The 22,740-nt window shown below is 41.8% G+C and overlaps 1 protein-coding gene across 1 annotated transcript in view; it reads left to right on the top strand.

The window, feature by feature from the left end:
* The first annotated feature begins 22,323 nt into the window (after positions 1 to 22,323).
* The window catches only part of HHIP (hedgehog interacting protein), a 72,113-nt gene continuing 71,696 nt past the window's right edge, over positions 22,324 to 22,740 (top strand). The window contains exon 1 of the mRNA XM_074903869.1: positions 22,324 to 22,590. Within this exon, the coding sequence (XP_074759970.1) occupies positions 22,324 to 22,590 (267 nt within the window). The remainder of the gene's footprint in view (positions 22,591 to 22,740) is intronic.

Here is a 22,740-nt window from a genome sequence, read left to right as displayed (position 1 = left end):
CTGAACCGTTTGCACCCTGAGCTGGTTGAACCTGGAGTCTAGAGAGCAGAGAATATGACACTATAGGGAAAAGGGCCAAGCAAAAGGCGGTAATAATAAACAACTGGATGCAATTTACATGGGTGTGAGGAAAAAACCCAGGGTCATACTGTGGCAAAGAGTTCAGTAATCTTCATTTCCCACCCTTCATACATTTTAGGGCTACTGTAATGCTGTACTGTTCCCAGAAGAAACAGAAGATGAAGTAGCAGTCTTGTCATTTCAGCCTGCGTTAGGCAGGGTCTTGTTTGCTGTCTCTTCTTGAATGACAGTTTGGTTTCAGAATGGCCAGCAGAAGATGTTAGACTGTTAATTTGTCCTTTCACTCTCCCCAGCCATTAATCAGATAGGCAGGGACTTGCTCTTCTGTTCTCTCTGAAATTCTTCCATACCATTCCTCAATAAACCTAGCTATCAATGATAGCTTTCAGAACAGTCGCCGACCATGGAAGCGATTAACAAATCATTTAAGTGCTGCATGGCTCTCTTGAGGAAAGAGGGGCTTTATACTCAAGAGCTAATACATTCTCGGCAGATACTGGAGCTGACCACACTATGAATCGCCAAAGAGTTTTCAAGGAATGCAAAGTGGTCCCATTGCTATGTAAGAATTAATTTACAGTTGTATTTATTGAACAACAGGGTAAGTCATTCCTTTACGATTTCTTTCTTGAAATGAGACCAAGTGTCAGCTAGTATTTAGTGGAACTATGTTACTTTTACCTCAGATGGAGAGCTGGCCTGACAGCCTTTATTTCATGTAGTCAGATACACATGTTAAAAACTCCCACTCATTTGTTGGTGTTTGTTTTTGTGTTTTTTTTTTCCAGAAATAAGTTTATTCCTAGAAACTCCTGTGCTATGGATGAATCTCAAACTTTCTGTAATGTTAGGCAAATAATGCTGTCTCTAGGAGATTTCTAAACCTGTGTGTGTGATTACATACTTTGATTTTATGGATTTAACCCCATTTCTGTAGAAGAACCAATAAAGAAGGTTAATTACACACTTCTGCTTGTGTTAAAAAATTGTTATAGCTGTTTCACTGAGAGGGTCTTCAACATTCCTTCTTTGAAGAAAGGACTTAAAATCTGGCAGGATGCTCTTCACTGTCACTATGCAGTTTCACCCTGTTTGGACAAGCTATAAACTTCTGTCAAAAATCAAGAGTTTGCACATGCTCAATGAAAGCTCGTTAGAGGGTATCAAGCAATGTTTTATACAGAGTCTCTTTTCACATTTTGTCTTCTAGAACTGAACAGAGCTTTTCCTTGCAACAGCTCCTCATGGCTGCCAGAAACAGTTATGGCACTGGGCACTGGAACAGAAAAGAGGAAAGTCTTCCTGTGTTCAAAATGTTCCTCTTGTTATACTCACAGATCAGAGAAAGAACCACTTGGGTTGGAAGACACAGAGCTCAAAAAAAAAAGAGTGAAAAGTGGATGGGAAGACTTGACAGGAGAAGGAGGACTACCAGAAAAAACTGATGGTTGTGTGAGATATGCCAAGGGATAATAGCAGAGGGGGCAAACTGCTGGGAAAAGTGTGCAAAAAATTGATTAGTCCTACTGATCACAACTTAATACTACTAAGTACAACTACTTCTCACAACAACCTGTAACAGGACACACAGTTCTCAATTTTAAGATTCCTCTGGTGTAGGAGGAAAGTCATTGCTTAACTGCATGTACCTTTGTACCTTCTCCACACTGTGACCAACCCACAAAAGAAGTGATAGCTTATGGCTGTTGCCAAATACTTCCTCTGGAGACATGCAAGAGTCTGTGCTATAGGTCAGTAACATCTCTACTTAATATCGATGTAGCTGCATCTAATGAAAATCCTGTTTTCAGGAAGGTCTTATTTTGTTTAATGTATCTTACCTTGTAAGATAGGATGGTACATTAAAACCTGGATAAAACATGATACATGCTGCAAAGTCTTCTTCAAAATTTATAACATATCAGTATTAAGATCACCTGTGCAATCTTTAATTGCTTCCTGTGTGCATAATGACTGCATTTAATTTTTTTTTACATGAATATATTCTGTCCTGGATCCCTACTTCATTCAATAGCCAGGAAGTGCAGTGATTAGGGAACGATTAACGCTTAGGCTTTGAATAGGATGTTGTCATTAGACTTTTGTCTCATTTGCTCCAGAAGGCAGATAGTGCACTGGAAGGCCCAAGCAAAATAAAAAAATTGTCTTCTCTTCTGACTGTGAATTCAAAAGTCTGTATTGAACTGAATAGGAGGAGATCCAGAAGGAAGGATCAGTACTATAGCCCTTGAGGGAGTAGACTGTGTCAAGAGAAAGGTGCGGGAAGAGAAAGCGAAGTCTCACTAATGCAATGGAAGGCTGCTTTATCGGAACTGTATTCTGCCTCTGAAGTCTGCCAGAAGACCTGAATTCTTACAACAGCAGCCTAAGTCAAGAAGAGCTCTATTTTTCACACTTCAAGCTCTATAAGCAGCTTCGAACCGTACAAGCAGTTAGGCCTAAGGTCTCCTGCATTCTGAGAATTATGCATTTTTGACAAAGCAGGATTTGCTTTCTCAGCGTTTCAAGCACACAGATAATTCTGTGGGGGTATAGAGAGGTAGCTCATTTCACAAAATAAATTATTTCTTGCTCATTTTGTATGGCAATAATTGCATAGGAAATCCCACATGAAAATCAGTTACCCAAAGCAGGGTTTGGTTAGAGGTCACAAACAAAGCAGAAGGAAAAAACATTGATTATGCAACCACAAAACTATGCTGTGTTGTCAACTCAATTGAGGTATATTTAACTGGAGCAACACAGTACCATATACGGATAGACAAGCTGGCTCTGAATGACAGACACTGCTCCCTCTGGGCCAAAACACCCTACTGCTCAATAGGGCTATAAAGATAAAAGATTTCTGAATTAATGAAAATGAATTCATTGTCCAGAATTTATTGATATTCCTGTAAATAACAGGTGCACACCAGGAACTAGGATGTAGGGCTACAGGAACCCAAAAGCACTAAAACATCCACAGCTCCCATGTCAGTTCAGAAGTAACCAAGAGAATAGTGTCCTCAAATGCTACTGCTTTTCTGAACATTTAGTTGGGAAGCAGACGAACCCTTAGAGCTTTGCCCTCCACTATAATCTGCTGCAGCACAACATAAAACTACAACATATTTTGCTTGCACCTTGAATAATTTTGGAGATACAGTATGGATTGCAATTCTGTCTCTTTTGGAGAGCTGCAATTATATGTAATTTCCTCTCAGGAGTTACACTTGAAAAACACAACCAGAGACTGATTTGGTAACCTATGTTGCTTGGACAGGAGTAAATTCTGCTTATTGCAAAGAGTTGTGAATTCACAGAATGTTAAACTTATGAAGGACTGTCTTCATGTCTGAGAATCTGATTCTTAAGGTCGAGTTTGCGCAAAAGTTGCTTACATGGCTCTTGGCTCAACTGAGGGACCACAAACGTTGTATACTATGGAGCCACTCAACATAATCTGAAGAGAATATTTCCTTCAGTGCAGCTGCAAAATACCATAAATAGGCATTCTCTCTGCTTCCTCACAGAGAACAAAATCTCAAACTTGGCTCAGTAAAACATCTGCTTCACTTGGGGGAGAGAATCCCCTTCATATCTTTCCTACAACTATGACTATGTAATAGAATCAATATTTTTAAAAAAGGCACGTCTAAAGAGTGAGTCTCAATTTTGCTCATCTTCTCTGTCTTCACTTACAACTGTAAAAAAGATTACAACTCCATGCTGGAGTAATTTTCACTCCCTGTCTACCCTCAAAGAAAAGTTAATGCACATCAAGGAAGGGGACAGAATAGCATGGAAATCCAAGGGCTGTTGTAACCATTCTCCATCCTACTCACCCCAATCACTTTATGGCTAAGGAAGGTTTTTTTATTTTTCTGTCAAGTGGCTATTGACTTGAACAGATGAACTTGTCATGAAAATTGTTTAGGTATATATGTTATAGTAACAAGGGACATACATGCATATTTCAATCGGATACAGAAATAATGTATTCCTACTGCAGCTGACAAGTCTGGAGATGGAGCGCCCATAACCATTCAAAGTACAGTACTGCCTTTTCTTTTCCCCTGTTGTCTCTAAATTGCTATAAAAATTAATCATTTACATGTTAAAATAACACTACTGTAATGAACCTGTAATATGCAGTCTTTTCCCAGGTAATATGTTCCGTTGTTTTTTAATGAAGAAAACATTTTTATCTATTTTATTTTTCTCTTCCTTGATACAACAGTTGAAAACAATTACCATATAAAACTTTTCTTACTCTTCATTCTTGATATGTAAATCCCCATGGACACAATAAGCATAGGCTACAGTATTTTGTGATGTCTTCCTTTGTATCTGTCTTTGTCTGTAAGTTGGGTTTTCATAGAATCCTAGAATGGTTTGTGTTCAAAGGGACCTTTTAAAGACCATCTAGTCCCAATCCCCCTGCCATAGGCAGGGACACCTTCCACTAGCCCAGGTTGCCCAAAGCCCCGTCCAACCTGGCCTTGAACCCTTCCAGGGAGGGGGCAGCCACAGCTTCTCTGGGCAACCTGTGCCAGGGCCTCACCACCCTCACAGGGAAGAATTTCTTCCTTGCATCCAATCTAAATCTATCCTCTTTCAGTTCAAAACTGTTACCCCTTGTGCTGTCACTACAGGCCCTGGTAAAATGTCCCTCTCTCTGTCTTTCTTATAAGCCCCCTTAAAGTATTAAAAGGCCACAATAAGATCTTCCTGGAGCCTTCTCTTCTACAAGCTGTAAAATCCCAACTTTCTTCAGCCTTTCTTCATAGGAGAGGTGTCCCAGCCTTCTAATAATTTTTGCTACCTTTCTTTGTGCCTCCTCCTCTAACAGAACATGCCCCTGTCCTTCTTACACTGGGGACCCCAGAACTGGATGCAGCACTCCAGTTAGGGTCTCATGAGAGTGCAGTAGAGGAAGAAAGTAATCTCCCTTGACCTATTGGCCATGCTTCTCTTTATGTAGCCCAGAACACAATCAGCTTTCTGGGCTGTAAGTGCACACTGCCAGTTCGTATTTCGTTATTCATCTATCAGTATCCCCAAGTCCTTCTCAGCAGGGCTGCTCTCAGTCAGTTCATCACCCAGTCTGTACTGATAATGGGGATTGCCCCAACCCAGGGTCAGGAGCTTGCACATGGTTTTATTGAACTTCATGAGGTTCATATGGGCCCAGCCATCAAGTATAACAAGTCCCTCTGAATGTCATCCCCTCCCTCTAGCGTATCAACTGCACCACTCAGCTTTTTGTCATCCACAAACTTCCTGAGGACACACTCAATCATTTTATTTATGTCACTAATGAAGATATTAAACAATATTGGTCCCAGCACAGACCCTTGAGGAACACCACTCATTGATGGTTCCCATGTGGACATTGAGCCATTAACTGTAACTCTCTGGATACAGTCAGCCAATTCCTTACCCATCTAATAGTCCATCCATCAAATCTGTATCTCTCCAATTTAGAGGCAAGAATACTGTGGGAGTCTATGTCAAAGGACTTACAGAAGTCCATATAGATGACACTGATAGTCTTCCTTTGACCACTGATGCAGTTACTCCATTGTTGAAGGCCACAAGATTAGTCATGCACAATTTGCCCTTGGTGAAGATTTGCCCTTGGTGAGGCCATGTTGGCCATCTCTAATCTAATTTCTGTAAAAGGTTGCATACCTTGATGTTTCAGTTGAGAATATGCTTCCTTCACCTTAATTTAACAAAACTCATGGTACTCAGGAGTATGATACCATTTCCTAGCATAATGCTTCCAGGAAATGTGACTTGCAAGCAGAAAAATGTTCTGGACACAAAGGCTACGCTATCCAATTATTCACTGTGCTAGGAAACTACAGAGGATTCACTGGTATCACTATCAAGCTTTCAGCAAGCAACATAATGTTATAATACGCATCAGCTAATCATAATCTTTGATAGCCAATGAGGGGTGACTAGCATTTTAGAAATGCTGACAAAGGTACTAAAAGTGACCTTTACTTTGGAAACTGAGTCCTTGCACATATTGCAATTGAAAAGCTTGTGACATTTTTACAGGACTATTAACTTCAGTTATGCCACTGATCGACTAGATTCTGCCTGTGGCTGTGATTTCACTAAATCAGGGTAACAACTCTGAGAATAAATTTCTGTTAGAAAACATGAATACAAGTAGTAAAATCTGGCAAAAATTTAGATGCTAACACCAATAAAATGTGAAAATTTTGACAAACCACTGTCCAAGGGGTAGCTGTGACCTAAATTCCACCAGTTGATCACTTTCTGCCATCCAAATAAGGAAGAATTTAATCAGTATGAACCATAACCTCTTTCAAACCTTCTGGTTTCCTAGCACTTCATTGTCTTATCTAGAAAGTTTTGCATCCTGCTTGAAATTAATGAATAGTGTGTGTTTGGTACCCTCAGTAAACTGGTTTTGCTGCCATTTCCACTGCTCCTGTTTTTTCCATCTTGTGTAACAGAATAATCACTGCTTGTTCTCTTTCTGTGCTATTTTTTCTGTTTTTCAGCCTGCTTCAAATACTTGATGCAGGTCTTTATTGCCTCTGATTCACCATCTTTTCATACTTCATGTATGACCGCATAGTTTCCTCATCTTACTTCTCTGTTTATTTCTTTTATTAGACTCTCCTTATCCTCCAGTGCCACTTCTTTCTCTGTGAACATTTCCAGAGACACAGATCCTACAACTGTTTAATAAGTATATTTAATAACTATAACTATGTTTTGCCTCTATGTAAGTTTTATCTATTTTTAAGTATGCTGTCACATAGTCCTACAACATTGCTGACTGTAATTTTCAAGTAAAATTCAGTTACACTACGAAATAATTAGCCATAAATAATCAGGCTTTTTTGTTGCTGACCCTGTTTGATGCTTCCATTCAATTATTTATTCCTGAACAGAAGTCTGCTCTGAAAGTTAGCCTTTATCTTAATTCCTTCAGCTGTTGTCTACTTTTCTGTCATCATCAGTTAACTCCCAGTTGTAAGACAACGTTAGGGAAGGGAAAGGAAAACAAAGAGTGGTGTAGGATAGTGCAGTAAAGTGAACAGAGCAGAAAGAAAAGGGAAGAGACAGACTGAAGGATATGGGGAGAAAACTGGGGAGGGGAGAGAAACACCAAAAGAAGAAGGGGTAAATCAGTGTGAAAGAAAGAGCTGAGCATGAAAGGGGAAAAGGAAAATTAAAGACTTGGGGAAAACATCATAGCTATAGATGGCATAAAGACTAGACAATAAGAAAGAACAGACAAAGAGAAGACAGAAAACAAAGGAGATTAATCAAGACCAAAAAAAAAGCCCTGGGGAGATGATCTGTATCAGAAATAAGGGGTGTTTTTAACCAAAATTGGAGATGCACAGTATAATGTGGAACACTACAGACCATAGTAGAAGGCCTAGGACAATAAACAGAAGAAACATTTTAAAATAAATGAGCACAGAGTGAATAGAGCAGTTGTGCTGCTGTACATCCTAAACAGGAAAGGTTTATGAGCATTAATCTGGTGTTTCTCTACAATTAAAAAGGTAAGCAGGATGCTAAAAGGCATCTGCATAAAACTAAGAAACTGTATTATGATGGGGTTTTTTCTACTCTATGCTCTTTGATAACTCTGTGCTACAGTGTATTGAATAAGGAGAGTAAAACTAGCAGAGCTCTGCTGTAATCACACAGTGATACGTGGTAACAGTAAACCTACATTTAGGTATGTTGCTCCTGATGGCTCATTTCAGCCTTTTGCCAAACTGTATTCTGCCCCATTCCTGCTAAACATTATAAATATTTTTAATGGAAATGGAATACACATCAAAAGATGGGATATTATTGTTTTATGAGGCACTGGTTAGACCTCATGCTTAGTTGGGCTCATTTTGCTACAGACGGGCTATTGTTGTACAACATAATGGAGTACATGGGATAAATCCAGCTTTTGAGATAATTTCTTATGAGGAATTGCATGTTGGCAGATGCACCTATTTCAAGTGAGGTACCCATGCACATCTGAAGGTAGAATATTCTCCAACAACAAGAAAAGTGCAAAGTAGCCAAATGAAATCCTTTGAAATTATATTGTCAGTTTGGCAAAATATATTTGGTTCTTAGGATGCTTTCAATGCTTGGTTTTTATCATTATACTCATCTTGTGTAAGGGAAAAATATATAGTGACTTGACAGAGGGCACTTACAGAAGTCAGACACAAAACCAGCACCAACAGCATGAATTAATAACATCAGCGTTGCTGAACTTGGTATTAAAATTCTAACTAGCTCAAAGCATCCTGGGGCTTAAGCACCATTTTCCTGCCTCTCTGTCTATTAATTTATCAATCTAACCAGGAAAAAAAACAGTGGCCTTGCTTTTTTAGGGACAGGTGCTAGCTTCCACTTGTAGCACCCTCTTTGAAGATTGTTTTGAAAGGACACTTTGCCCCTCTCGACACCTGGCTGTGCTCGGGAGAAGGGATGTCTAGTGCCAATCCCTTTTTCCATATGGACATGGCACAACAGTTGGGCTTTAAGCATGGTAAGCAAGGTAGCATTTGCTTGTGAGGGCAGTGCATGCCCTTACAGGCATTTCCTAGCTCCTCCTTGGCAAATGCAGCAGGCCAGATGGAACTGTTCCTTGGGCTGCCAGTTGGACCACCCTGGTTTGTACCAAACAGGATTTTAAAAAACCCAAGGGGATGGAAAAAGTCTGAAAATTAGCAACTAAAAATAAACAGGAAATGAAGGCAGAACTGTTTCACATGAAGTGCCATAAGTACATGAAATAGAATTGTCCAGTTAAAATTATCAAAATGCTGAATTTAAGTAAAAACACTGGGAATAGTGAAAATAATGCCAGAGCAGAAGAGAAAGGACTTATATTCAAACAAAACAACCTAAACAATCACAGCTACAACGATGCTATCACTAGAACCACACATGGATAGCTTCAATGTGAGGTAAGGGAATTTGTCCAGAAGTATGGAATTTTGAAGGTTAACATGTTAACTTTAACAAGGTTCCTGTAACCTCCTCTGGAATTCCTTATTTGTCACAGCAGCGATGGTCAGTAGCTTGATTTTTTTTTTTTTCCCTTAAATAATAGCTTTGAGACATTAAAACTCAGGCCAAGTACATAATGAAAGTTTGCATTCTATCATTTTTACTGCATAAACATGAGCAATTAGATAGGTGAAAGTTGTTGCATAATAACAATTCTTTACTAGTTATCCAGGATCAATTTTTAAGAGTTAATGCAGATATTTTTTCCAGATGGATATAAGATGCTGCTGCCAGTCTGTGAGGACACATTATTTTCAATATACATTACTTAATGGAAACACAATGCTAAAAAGAAATAGCACCACCTATAATTTGATAGCACTGTTTAAAGCTGGAAAAGTCAGAAGAATCACTCAAAAAATAGAGGGCACAATTGTCTCTTGTCAAGATGAAACGTAGATGATCTACACATGACCTTTCCCTTCTGCAGGTTCTGTGACTGCAAAGAGCTATGAAATTGCTTTCTGGCCATTCCATTTAACACTCACACCGACGTAATACAGAAGATGAGGTATAAACAGACATTATTTACAGAATATACTGTGTATGCTAATGTTGAGATATTGAGTAAAATACTCCAATATGCAATTCCTCTTGGTATTTCACTCATCTGAGACCTTGAGACAGTAAAGGCTGTGTTTTCTAATTTTGGAGTTTTACACAAATGTGGGCACTGGAGCACTTTCATTATCTAAACAATTCCCCAAAAAATTTAAACACAGTGAAGCACAATCAAGCTTTATCAGATAGATTATTAAGTAGGACTTGCTAGGATACTTGAACTGCTAACCAAAACAACATATTCAGCATATGTTTGTGCAGCAGACTGGGAGCCTTAAAAAGTCTTCCTGTTCTGTAAGGTGAATTCTACTGGATAACACTTGGGGGGGACAGGGGGAACAACAACAACAACAAAACGGAGATACTCCTTTCCTGCAGGACATACAGAATGCAAAGCATCCAGGACAGCAAACTGGGGAAGTATCACTTCAGAGTTCTTTGGATTTGGTGAACTCTCCTTACAGTTAAGGCCAGCAACACAGTCAGAATCTTAGGTATTTCCATAGCATCTCTAAGTGAGAACTTTCTCTCCCGTTGTTCCAAAGCTCTGGAGCTTGCAGGTGAATCAGCACTAGGTTTCTTTTTTTAAGTCTTGATGCTACAAGTATAAACTGAAAATGGTACTACATTTTTCTGGTTCACTTTGCCATATGACTACTAACAATATTTCTATATTTGGATTTTAAAGTAATGAGAAGACAGTAATTCAATACAAGGGAGGCTGGTTAGCAAAGAGGACATCATAAACCCACCTAAGATGGTGGGTAGAAACTGCATCCTGCCTTAGTTGGCAAGCCACCTTCCCTTCTTTTGCTACTGAAGTACCACTACACTTTAATATTCTAAAATGATAATGCACAAGATAGAGGACAAGGCATTTTGTTGCTGGTTTGTGGTTTTTTTTTTCCTTTCAAAGAAAATAATGTAGAAGGGTCTTTACAGAAAGACTGTGGCACATGTTCTTACGTAGTAGAAATTATCATAACTGAAATCAAGAGAGACATGATAGTTCCAGACATCTGATGAGCCTCCTCTTCTCTTTTACAAATGGGTCTTGAATGTTACCAGAAAAGGATCACAGAAAGTCCCATCACAGAATTTCCATGCCTCAGACAGCAAGGACAAAAATCTGTCTCTGGTACAGGTTTTAGCAAATGTGCTACTGGTTTTAATGAAGCTCAGCTATTTTTACTTCTTTAATTGTTAGAGCATGAACACTTCAAAAGCTTAGAATTTTTTAATTTTTCTGTAACTTAGAAATTTTCAGTCTCTTAGAGAAGCAATGGGCTGTGTGCAGGGCAACATATAAGCACATGGAAAACACACATGGAAAATTAACTTGCAAGGGGCTTAAAACAAAAGACTAGAGATATATTAAACTAAGTGAAATAATAAAGGTTCTTAAAATAATTGTATTCAGCTTTCTGATTTATTATGTGTCTCATTCCAGTATCATTACTGTAGTCAGTACATTTCCAAAAGCTAGGCGATTCAGACCCTGTTTTACTCATGCCACCATGTGAAAATAAAATTATTTTTTATGCACATTACACCAGAAACGGAATATAGGTCCTGCAAATGGTGTTCTGTAGCAATATCTGTATTTTTTAGTGTCAGCTAAAGTTTTTTACTGAAAGCTAATTACCCATTCTCAGTATGAAACATCGATGGAGTTGGCGGTAGAATCATACTTGGGTTGCAGCACTCGTCGCCATCTCAGCCAAAATCCACACAGCCAAGGGTGTTGGCTACCTGTAAAACAGTGATATCATCATTTCCAGTTGTCTCCTTTCTAAAGATATGTAAACAAAATCATAGTATCAACCAATATGACTCTTTGCAAGGACGTATTTCCATGAGCAAAGCAAATTCAAGAAATTGCAGCTCCAGAGTATTTGACATATTTTGAAAATGGAAAACTGTAACTGTGAAAATTTATCATTCACTTGAACAGGAATATTTGAGCATTCAAATGCTTCTGACATATATTGATCCAACAGAACCTCAGTTCTTTTCCATCAGGTCAGTAATAAATTTTCCGCAATGTTTATGAATATGCAGGTTCATAAAGAATTAAACCTGTATGACAAAGCATAAGATATCTTCATTTTTGTTGCTTTATGTTAAAACAGTTATTCAGAGCACTTGATATCAGTGAAAACTGCAGATTTATCACGTATAATCATTTAATAATATAAACCACAGTACTACAGTTCTTTTCTAGTTTGTGGATCGCCATACACAATGACTATATTTTACATGCCAAATGAAGAAATGGAACGTTCTTAGGTAATTTGGGAAGACAACAAAATTTTCCTATTACAAACAGTGCTTAGCACTTATGAAGTGCTTTGTATTTTCACAATACCCCCCAAACAAGCATGTAAGTAATGTGGCTCATTGTACAAGTAAGGCAACTGAAATAGACATCTTTCTCTAAGAAAGTCTTAAAAATAAATGTTTTATCAAATAAGAATCCAAATACATTGCAATGGTTTCTGTTTTAGATCTAACCAGAAACCATGACTTCCTTGACTGTGCAAAAGTGGTACATGAACCAATTTTATTGTCCTATCAACACATGACTGAAAACATTCCATATTAATGTAATATTAATAACAGAAGTATAAAGATAAACATAAGTACATAAGTAAACAGATACTGGATACGTAACTAGCTAACATTTTTGTGTTGGTGTTGTAATGCTGAAGTTCAGGCCCAGGCTAGAAGGATGTACGTAATATGGGGATGATCAAGAAAGAAATGAAAAATTTAGGGAAACCTGTTCGATGGGCTCTAGATCAAGCCACAATGGGAAGGATAAAACATATCTGAAAGAACCATTATTTACTTTTCATTCTCTATTTTAATTGTTATCCTTTTTTTTACTATTTTTCAGTGACAGCCTCATTTTCCTTTTATACATAATTTTTTATTTTCTTCAAATAAAAGGACGCTTACATAGCTCTACCCATCAATGGATGAATAGCTGCCTACTTTGAGAAAGGATGTAAAAAATCATAATCAACCCATTTAAATGTTACATATTTTCAGAATTCCTTCTCATCTTAATGGCTGTAGGTAGGTGGATCTCCAGATACAGTGTGGAATTCTATTTGAAAAATCTCTAAATTAAGGATCAGTAAGAAAGAAGAGAAGCACAGGACTGTTTCGCCATCAAGTTCTTTTTCTAAAAGTGTCCTATTTGTGTCCTATATGGCTCCCTCCCTGCAGGAAATCAGAAAGATAAATAGCTCATAATTACTGTTATCTGCTTGAAATTACGTTTATAACATCATGTTAAAAATTATTATTAAAACTTTTAAAAACTCTGTCTCTGTCTACACAAAAATACTGGAAACTTTAGAATTATTACCTGTCCACTCAGCTCTGTCAAAACAATTTAATTCTGCAGACTTTCAGACTAGTTCATTGATTTCTTGGTACAACAGCACTCTCAGGGAACATACAGCTGCCACTCAGAAGTGTTTCCCAAAGTTTTGTCTGTACAGATTACCTACTCCTGAGACATATGAGTGCCCTTGATGTTAAAGTTCAAACCCTTTGGAAAGCCATGCTTGGTGGAGCGATACCCAAGCCTCCCAGAAGAACAGAACATTCAGTGTGAGGTTATATAAAAAAACATAGGTCCAGAGAGAGCAGCCCACGCACTCCCTCTGCTCCTTCAAGCTGCCAGAGGCACAAGATTCAAATGTCCTTAGGGCCTTCCTTCATTACATGTATTCAGATAAGTTTATCATAAACAGTTCCACTGAAAGTACAGTGCTAGCATCTCAGACTTTATATTAGGAAAAAAAAAAAAAAAAAAAAAAAAAAAAGACTGCTGGAACAAAGTATTCCCTTGTGAACAACGAGCTGACCCTTGAGTTTCAAAAAAATGTTGAATGGCAGTAGAAACTCATTTGACTCCCACCCATACTTTGCTGATTTGCTAGCAAAATTCAACAACTCATCCATGATATACATGATATACACATTGTCCTGCAAACAATGTATTTCCAAATTAAAAATCATTCAACATCATTATTCCAGTGGATGAGTCTGCAAAATTGATCCTGACTATCATCCTTTATGGAAGCCAACACTTAATCCATCAATTGCTATAACATATCTTAGTGGTGACCTACTAATCTTGTCCCAGACATAGAAAGTAGTCTGTACTTTGTACCATCCCTGGAACACTACAATTCTTGTCTTAAAGAATAATTTAGGCCCTACTCTAAAAAATCATATGGGGAGTAGGAAAGGTGAAAACTCTAGAATCATGACCAGTTCAAATCGGTTTTGCCAGAATCAGAACCGAACCTCTGCAGTAAGGGTTAAGTGCAGTATGTTTGCCTCATTCAAACAACATCTAGTCTTCAGTGACCATTCCTTGGGAAATTAGGGATTCCCTCACATCTGTAACAAATTACATGGAGCAGTACAGCTCATCCTTAAAGTTCGCTTGATAGTGATTGTAATACATGCTTTAAGGTTAGGATGGAGTGCTTAACTCAATCACTTGATTATACACAGAATTTCAAATGTTGTAGAAGCCAGGCTGCATATAAAACTTCTGGGATTGAGGAGATCTCACCTGGAGATCAGGGCCGTTATCGTTCATATCTCACCACGGGCAGATCACATTCATACAGAGAATACTACAACTAACGGGGAAACATCCAATAGATTAGAAGAAGTTTTTTATTAGAGCTGTCCAGGAACAGATGGTTCCAGCATCTGCTATCGTGTCTCCTTATCCTGGGTTATTTATTTATATTTTAAAATATGGTTCAGCCTTAAGTTCAGTCAAAGTTCATCTGTCATCCACATCAGTTTACATCTTTATCCAAGGATCTTCTTTGTTCATACATCTCACGGTCAAATGAAAGAAAAGATTCACACATTGCCACCTGTGTGCGAACCCAACACCTGCTTAGATTTATTTCTCACCAAAGTTAATGGACTCCTCATCTCAAGGTTCAGAAGAACATACGTGGTCTTTGAAGACCACATTCCCGGCAAAATAGTATCAGCCTAGAGAACCAGGGAGTCCCAAAACCTGATGGTCCGACAGTGCTCCATACAGATAAAGGAGCCTTATGACCACATCCTAAACTCCTAGCCAAACTGGTGTCTACATTCCATTTTAATTATAGTGAAGTTGAAGCACTGTCTTTTAGTTAAAGGTTGACTATTGTAAAGAATCTAAGATCCACATAGTAGGAATTTGCCGTGCATCACAGGAGTGTGAGGGAGGACATGCAGGCCAAACTCAGTCACTTCAACCATGGGCTCCCAAAGAACAAAGAATTAGCTGTTTACAAAATCACTTTCTTCTTCCAAATTTTTCTTTGCATGACTGGGACTATAACTTTAATCTTCTCCAGACTGATCTCATTCGGTCTGGATTTAGGCTGCTAACACAAAGGCTCCCAATGCCCCTTCAGGAAAGCAGGATAGAAAAAGTTATTAAGGGTAAAATTTGTAACGGCAGGTCAGTGGAGGCTAACAGACACCTCAGAAAGATGGTGCTATCTATGCTTTACGCTGGCACAGAGAAAACAGCCTAGAGGTGCCCATGAGCCTGTAGAAGCATGTGCGATGCCAGAAACGTGAGGAAGCTTTCAGCATCATTTTCAGCATGCTGTTGGTATGTGTCTGAGAACGATTGTTAGGTACACTGGTACTCTTCTCCATATGCCAGGGCACTTGGTAGTTCTGAGAACGATGTGTTGAGGAGTGTATGTATTTGAGATGAACTCCCTGCTTTCTGAAAGATAAATTATACTACTGAATTAGATACCTCTTTCTGAAAGCTACCTTACACACACGAATTGGACACATGCTGTCCTAGGAAAATATGACAATGGTTGCTGACTCCACTGTTACCTTCTACCTGTGGAAGAAAAGGTTTTTTACTGTTTGGAAAGTAGCCTCGAATAGCACAGTTAATATAGCATATATGCTCTATATATAGCAATACTGTACATGGTGCCTTAGCATTTATTGTGTGAAAGCTACTATGAAGAACTTCCCAAAGCTTCTATATCAAATATGAATTGACTCACACTGATTTATGTAACAGAGGAAAGGGCGCATGTGCTACATCAACACAGAGAAAATCCGTGGAATTCTACCTGGCATCCCAGTCACTGAGCAGCTCAGAGCAGAGCTTCCTGACTGCTTAGTTTTAATGCTGCCAGGCTACAGCTTCCATCCCCACACTTAGCAGGCAACAAAGAATACTAGGCACAAATATTTAGGCCCATTATTTAGTTCTGGCATGCACAAGATCACTTATTCAAAAAGACATTTAACCCTTTGATAACTGTTACAAGCATTTCAGTTTCCTTGATGACATCTTACACAAATTGTTCCTATAGCAAGTTAAGGATGCTTCAAACACTGGAGCAAGAGATAGTATACACATGGCTGGTAAACTGCAGCAGGCAGTGGGATTCCTACAGTCCCTGGTAGGAAAGACAGATTTTCCCACGGCAGCTTCTTTTGTCTCTTTGTAACACACATAAATAGAGACCAGCTGTTGAGGTGAATTACAGCAGGTAGTAAAAGTATGCAGACCATAGGCAAGAGGGCCTCTTGAGTCTTCATTCCCTCACAAAATGGTTTGCTTTATCTGCCTTCTAGTCAGCCTAGCCTATGTTGCAAAACTGAACACACGTAATTGAAGGTTTGTGTTAGCAGCTGACGTGATGTGCTAAAATAATCTGTAGTTCATATTCCCTGATGGGCCAATCAAGTGGAGTTAACATCAGCCCAATACTGCTTTTGTACCCAGACGGGACTCAGATTTTTTTGAAGTCATGTTTAGAGAGTAGACGCATTCGTTTACAGTCCCAAATGGTCCAGGTGGCTTCAGCTGGTTTAGAGGATTTCTAAGAGCCACGGGGAACTCTGTGGTAAAGACACACCCTAAAAACCTGTCTGTGGGCACCTATTTTCCCCTAAAAAATATCCTAACAAGCCCTGTTCATTCATGTTATACCAGCTTTCACACCTCGTATTTGTGGTATGCAAAGACAAGCAACATGTTATTCTCAACCCCATGAAATGATGTGGGCTATAGTATATGGTGAATAGAACCAACCAGAAATATTCTGACCAAAGTGAAAAAATTATGTTACATCACAAACAGAAACATAAGCAAAAATATAATGGTTTTATAAACTCCTGACTAACCACAAGATGCTTTAATAAAACCATTCCAGCAGTTTTCCTTCTTCATTACCAGGAGTTGCTCCAGCGAATGGACTTGCAGAGTTCACAGCTGTGGGGAACTCCTGCCATAAAGACTGTCCCAGAGTCAGGGTTTCCTGATATTCCAGTTCTCTGCCTTGAAGCCACAGGAACCCTAGCCCCAGTGATGCAGCAGAGAGCCAGAAAAAACTCTCAACTTCACTTCTAATGGGACTCTCAGGACAGTTAGGCTTTCACCCAAAAAAAGCCAGAAGACAGGAGCCCAGACTGCCAAACCTTGAGATTCCTGCCCGAGTCCTCATTTCCTCCAAATTTCCAGATTTCTGGGTCTCTCTCCATCTAGCTGACAGAAAACGGGGAGATGGGACCTTTAAGTTTCAGAAGCCACAGCTGAGGCAGAAGCCTCAGAGCTTGGACTTCAAGCTGAGTTTTGTTTCAAAGTAATTTAAACGAACTATCTGACTACTTTAGACAGATTTGTCTCCTTTCTAAATTCAAAAATTAAAGGCTTTTTTTTCAGAATTGAATCTAGAAATGGAACTCTAATTTCGAGCTTCCACAGCGGAGAACCCATGATTCAACATTTTTCACTGGTCTGTGACATAGAGTGACCTCCACAAGAACACAGAATCACAGAATATCTCAAGTTGGAAGGGACCCATAAGGATCATCAAGTCCAACTCCCTGCTTCTCACAGGACTACCTAAAACTAAGAAATAAAGTAGAATCATTGGCTTTACAACACATCCCACAGTTTAGGGAGGGTGCTCAAAATAACAAGTATGATGTTACAATGGACTAAGTGATGAGATATGGGTACCACCCTCATTTCATCTGATAAGAAAGTGGTTCTGAAAAAAAAGCTTTTTTCTCGTAACAAAATAAATGTTAAGACAAAAGTGTCTTTCAGAATTTCATCTCAAATGACAGCTAAAACAAAAGCAGAGCCACTCTCCAAGAGCTGAAGTCCACCTGCTTCACCTAGTGAAGTGTCCCTGACATGGAGGGGTGATCTTCCTGTACTAGTGCCTTCAATACCATAACTTCTCAGATGCAAACCGAGGTGAGTGTCGGTTTGCCTCCTACTCTGCTCTAACACTGCAACATTCCTTCCTCATGGCATGCCAGGTATTTGCCACCAGTGTGGAAGGGTGGACTTTTAGCCTGGTGTCACTAAGAACACCCATCTCGTATTCCATGAGCTTAGCTGTAAAAGTAAGGCTACCACATGCGAAGTTCTTCTGTAAATCGTAGGAATATGTAAAGATGTGCCATCAGAAAACATCTGTTTGGAGTTTAGGAATAATCTGATGCTACTGTTTGCTTTGCTTCCATCAAACCTGATGCCGTGAGATCACTTTGTCCAGCTTCTGCTCCTATCTGCAAACTCATGTGATAACTGTAATTCCCAAAACTGACACTAGCTGCTACACGTAACTACACATTTCCTATTTTGTTCAGACTACTGAGGAACTCACTAATTTAAACAAACCTTAAAGCAGGCTTCTTGGTGCAATTAACTTCCCTTGCAAAATATGTATGACTGTCTGAAAAGAAACACTGAAAAATCTGAGAAAGAATAAGTTCAAGTGCATGCCACAATCAGCCTTACACCCTTTGAAGCGTATTCTGACACATTTAATTCACACGATACAGGTACCGTGACACATCATGATACTAATAATAACATAGTTAATGCAGGTAATGGCATAAATAAGCACAGTCTGCTTATCTCCTAGGCAAAACTAGAAGAAAATCTAACTACATTCAAAGACTGTAGCAGCAACAGCTCCCTTTTATTTTAAAACTTCCTAACGCTTTCACACATAATTTTATTGTAACCTACATCCTACATACTCCGAACAGTTTACAGAATTTATGCAGCTCACTTACAGCATTACCATATTTAATCATTTCTAGTAATGAGCTTCATATGACAGAATCCAGGTTGTCTTAAAAACCTGATGTGTTTATTAACCGTATTTCATATGCATATGATTTTACTTCATAAGTACTCCCTTATCTCTGTTTATCAGAGGCTGGAAGTCACCTGAAGTTGACACTCCAAACTGGCATATACTAATACTGACCTTGACTTTGCATTATTAAAAAGGTTTATAAATAAAATCTTGTATCAACCAGCTTGAAAAAAATATTTTGTTAAAGAAGCCATCATGTACTTTTGAAGTGTGGAAAGGAACATAAGATTAAATCAGCTCTTCTTGCACAAAACCGCAAGAACCAGCAATTTCTATTGAGAGGTTTTAAAGAACATTCAACCTTCTTCAAGTCTTGCTTATACATCTTTGTATCACTCTATCACTACAGAGCTTGAAGTTTTGAGCACTTTATATTATACAAGGTCAACAGTTCATTCCACAGAATTTCTGGGAAATGTCTCCATCATAGATCTGTGTAAAAATTCTATGTAGAAACTGACCTTCACAAACTGTCAGCTCTGTCTTAGTTTGGCAACTCAATCTAAAACCCATTTCGGAAAATCATTATTTAATTAATATACCTCAAACTCACCTCCTCCGAGAACTGGTACAGGTATACATAGAAACGGATATTTATGCAGGCAGCACTTGAAGGAGGAAGAAAGGTTATTTACTAATAGCTGTATTACTTTGATCATATAGATTTATACTCCTTACTTCCTCTCTCCTTCAGCAACACAGGAACTGTGAGGACTGGGCCACAACTGCTCAACAGAAATTTTCACTGAACAGTTGTTTTTTCAAGCAGGTATCTGTCCCACAGTCACTTCTTCCCACTGAGTTCCACTCCAATAAGGGAAATGCAGGGCAGAAGTACGCAATCTACTTCAAAAGTATGAGCACCTGCCTACACAGGGCAAGAGACATACAGAAGCCCTCCTGGGTCCTTTTGCCACTACAACTCTGCCAGTGTAACCCTCCATTAAGGAGTCTACTTGGGAATAAACGTGACTTTATTCTGATGCCGTTATTCTGATTTATACCAGAATCACTTTTACTTCAGAATAATCTATGTAATGATCCAGAGTAATAAAAATGTCATAGCTATTGTAGTATAATTACATTGCTACAGTTCTGCCAGTCAGGTTGCTCATGGGACATGGTCACATACTTTCTTCTAAAACTACAAAGCAAGGATGCTGTCTCACCAGTGCTGTTGATATCCTAAGGGTGCCATGCTTATTTCACTCATCAGTGTGAGTGCTGGGGCCCTTGCTGTACCACAGGCCTCCCTCATTCCTGTTGTAGCTCAGGCCTTGCTTGGGAACGTTTTCAGCCGAATCAGAGTCAGTGGTAAGACAAGTGGCTGTCGTGAGTTTAGGAACCCCGAGCCTTCAAGAAATGCACTTAAAGGGAGAGGAAGCAGTCTTCATGTCTACTCAGTGATTTATCTGATGTACTGTTTGTCCATGCTGAATTCCTATTTAGTTCAGTGAGGACTGTTTTAAGAGTTCAAACGTAAATCTGAAGAGACTCATTTTCTTTGGTTAAAAATAAATGTCAGAACAGTAACAGGCCCGAGTTGCTTTAGAAACAACTCTACTGTACATCAGGAGCACTGTGCAATGCTTCTCCCCCTTTCTCCCTCCTAAAGGGGGTCTTTGGGTACAAGCCATTTCTTCCCCTATCTCAGGGATTAACAGCAAGTTCTCAGTAAAAACACCTTGGGGCTGTATTTGTCCAGCTGCCCCTCTCCTCCGGGTCAGTGGCCGTCGATGCAGCCACGTTACAGCTGCCTCTGAGTGCTTCCACTCCCTCCTCTCCCCATGAGAAGAAGCCAACACCTCCTCACTGTGCCCCAGCGCCTTGTTCCCACCTGCGGGGCTCTGCAGCACGGCCTCCCAGGGACATCAGCCTCTACCCTGGGCTGGCATCCTTCCCCTTCCCAAATTCACGTCATCCCCGTTCACATTGGGTTGGTCCTGACCTCCCAGGTGCTTTCTTCCCGCCAAGTGCCAGATACTCACTTGGTCCCACTCTTCCCACATCCCGGCCTACCATTGCGAGCACACCGGGAGGACGCTCTCCCCTCTGCGCCTGCTCCCTCCAACCACCACCACCATTCACCACGTCCACTGCCGCAGTCACCACCTGGTTGTGCTTTGAGCTTTGCTTAGCAAGGCCAGAATGAAGGCGCAAGGGTCATTGCACCCATCAACACCACGGAGCCCACCCCCTGCAGCTTGGGTGGAAGGAATGATGCTGGAGCGCCGCTAAAAAGCCACCGGGGGGCTCGACGGCACCTCCCGCCGCTCCCTCTCCCCCTGTGGCCGTCGGCGCGTCTGGAACCTTCCCTGGCATGTGGGGACGAGCCGGGGGACAGCGGTCGGGGACGGCCACGCCAGACCCCGAGCTGCGCCTCCGCCGGGCCGCCCCAGCGGTGGCTGCGCCGCGCCGAGGGGTTTCTGCGGGCACCGCAGCCGTCAGGGGAGCTGCACCCACCTTCCGCCGGGCACCGACGTGGATCCGCCGGGTCCCGCCGAGTCCCGGCCGGCCGGGAGAGGGAAGCGGCCCCCCGGGAGACCCCGGTTCCCGCTTCACCGGGGAGGGGGGGAAGGAAGGGCGGGGTGCGGGGGGGGGGGGGGGGGAGGCGGGGGCGACCCTCGGGCCACCGCCGGGAGCCCGCCACAGGGCGGGGCACCGCCGCCGCTTCCCGCCGGGTGTCGTCCCCCCCCCGTCGTCCCCCCCCCCCCCCCCGCCCCTTTTCCCCGCTCCGCGGGCGGCGCGCGCGCGCGGCCGGTGCCGCCGGGTGACGTGCAGGGCGCGCGGTGGCAGCACCTCCCCGCGCGCGGCTTAAAAAGAAGAAGAAAAGAGGGAGCGAAACATGAGAGCCCTGGTGAGCCGCCGCCGCCGCCGGCAGCAGCAGCAGCAGCAGCAGCGGAGGGGGGCATCGCCCGGCCCGGCCGCCGCCGCCGTCCCACCGCGGGGACACCCTTCCTATGGGCTGGCAAGGGACGGGCTGCCGCCGCCCGCTGCCCGGCCCGCCCCGAGCCTCGGCGCCTCGGCGCGGCAGCCGCTAAACCTGGTGTGTCCCCTTCGCACAACTTCGCCCGGCTTCGAGCATCCCCCCGCCGGGGCGCGGGGGGCTCCTTTCTCCCGCTCCTGCCTTGCGCCCGCCTTTTTGGACAGCGGGGCTGAGCGAGGCGCTTTCCCCCCCCCAACCCCCCCCCCCCCCCCACCCCCCCCCCGTAGAGCTTTTTGATTGCCGCTGTTACCGTTCTCCTCCAGACTTTCCCCCCTTCTGGGGGAGGGAGGTGGTTTCCTGATCTGAAGTGCAAAGCAAAGTCAGTGGGATTCCCCTCCTTCTCCCCCCACCCCCCCTACCCCCCCACCCCCCCGGTTTTGGGTGCATTCACACGCTCCCTCAGGCATGATGCTCAAGATGCTGCCGTTTAAGCTGCTGCTGGTGGCCGTGGTCCTCTGCTTCTTCGAGGGGGATGCCAAGTTTGGGGAGAGCGGCGCCCGGAGGAGAAGGTGCCTCAACGGGACCCCGCCGAGGCGGCTGAAGAAGCGCGACCGGCGGGTGCTGTCCCCGGAGGCGCCGGGCGGCGGGGAGGCGATGTGCCGCGGCCTCTACCCCCGCCTGTCCTGCTGCTCCCGCACCGACGCGCAGGGGCTGCTGCACGCCGAGGCCAAGGTAGGCACTACCTGGGGCTGCTTCGGAGCTGGGGAGTTGGGGGGGAGATTTTCTCCTTTTTCACTTGTTTGTTTGTTGGTTGGTTTTATTTGGTTTTTTTTTTCGTGGAGCCCGCGCACTAGCCGCTAACCTGCTGGGTCCCCGGGCGGG

Source organism: Athene noctua, chromosome 4 (genome assembly GCF_965140245.1).
Source record: "Athene noctua chromosome 4, bAthNoc1.hap1.1, whole genome shotgun sequence".
NCBI lineage: Eukaryota > Metazoa > Chordata > Aves > Strigiformes > Strigidae > Athene > Athene noctua.
The sequence above is the reverse complement of the archived record's forward strand: the minus strand, read 5'-3'. Positions and strand labels throughout refer to the sequence as shown.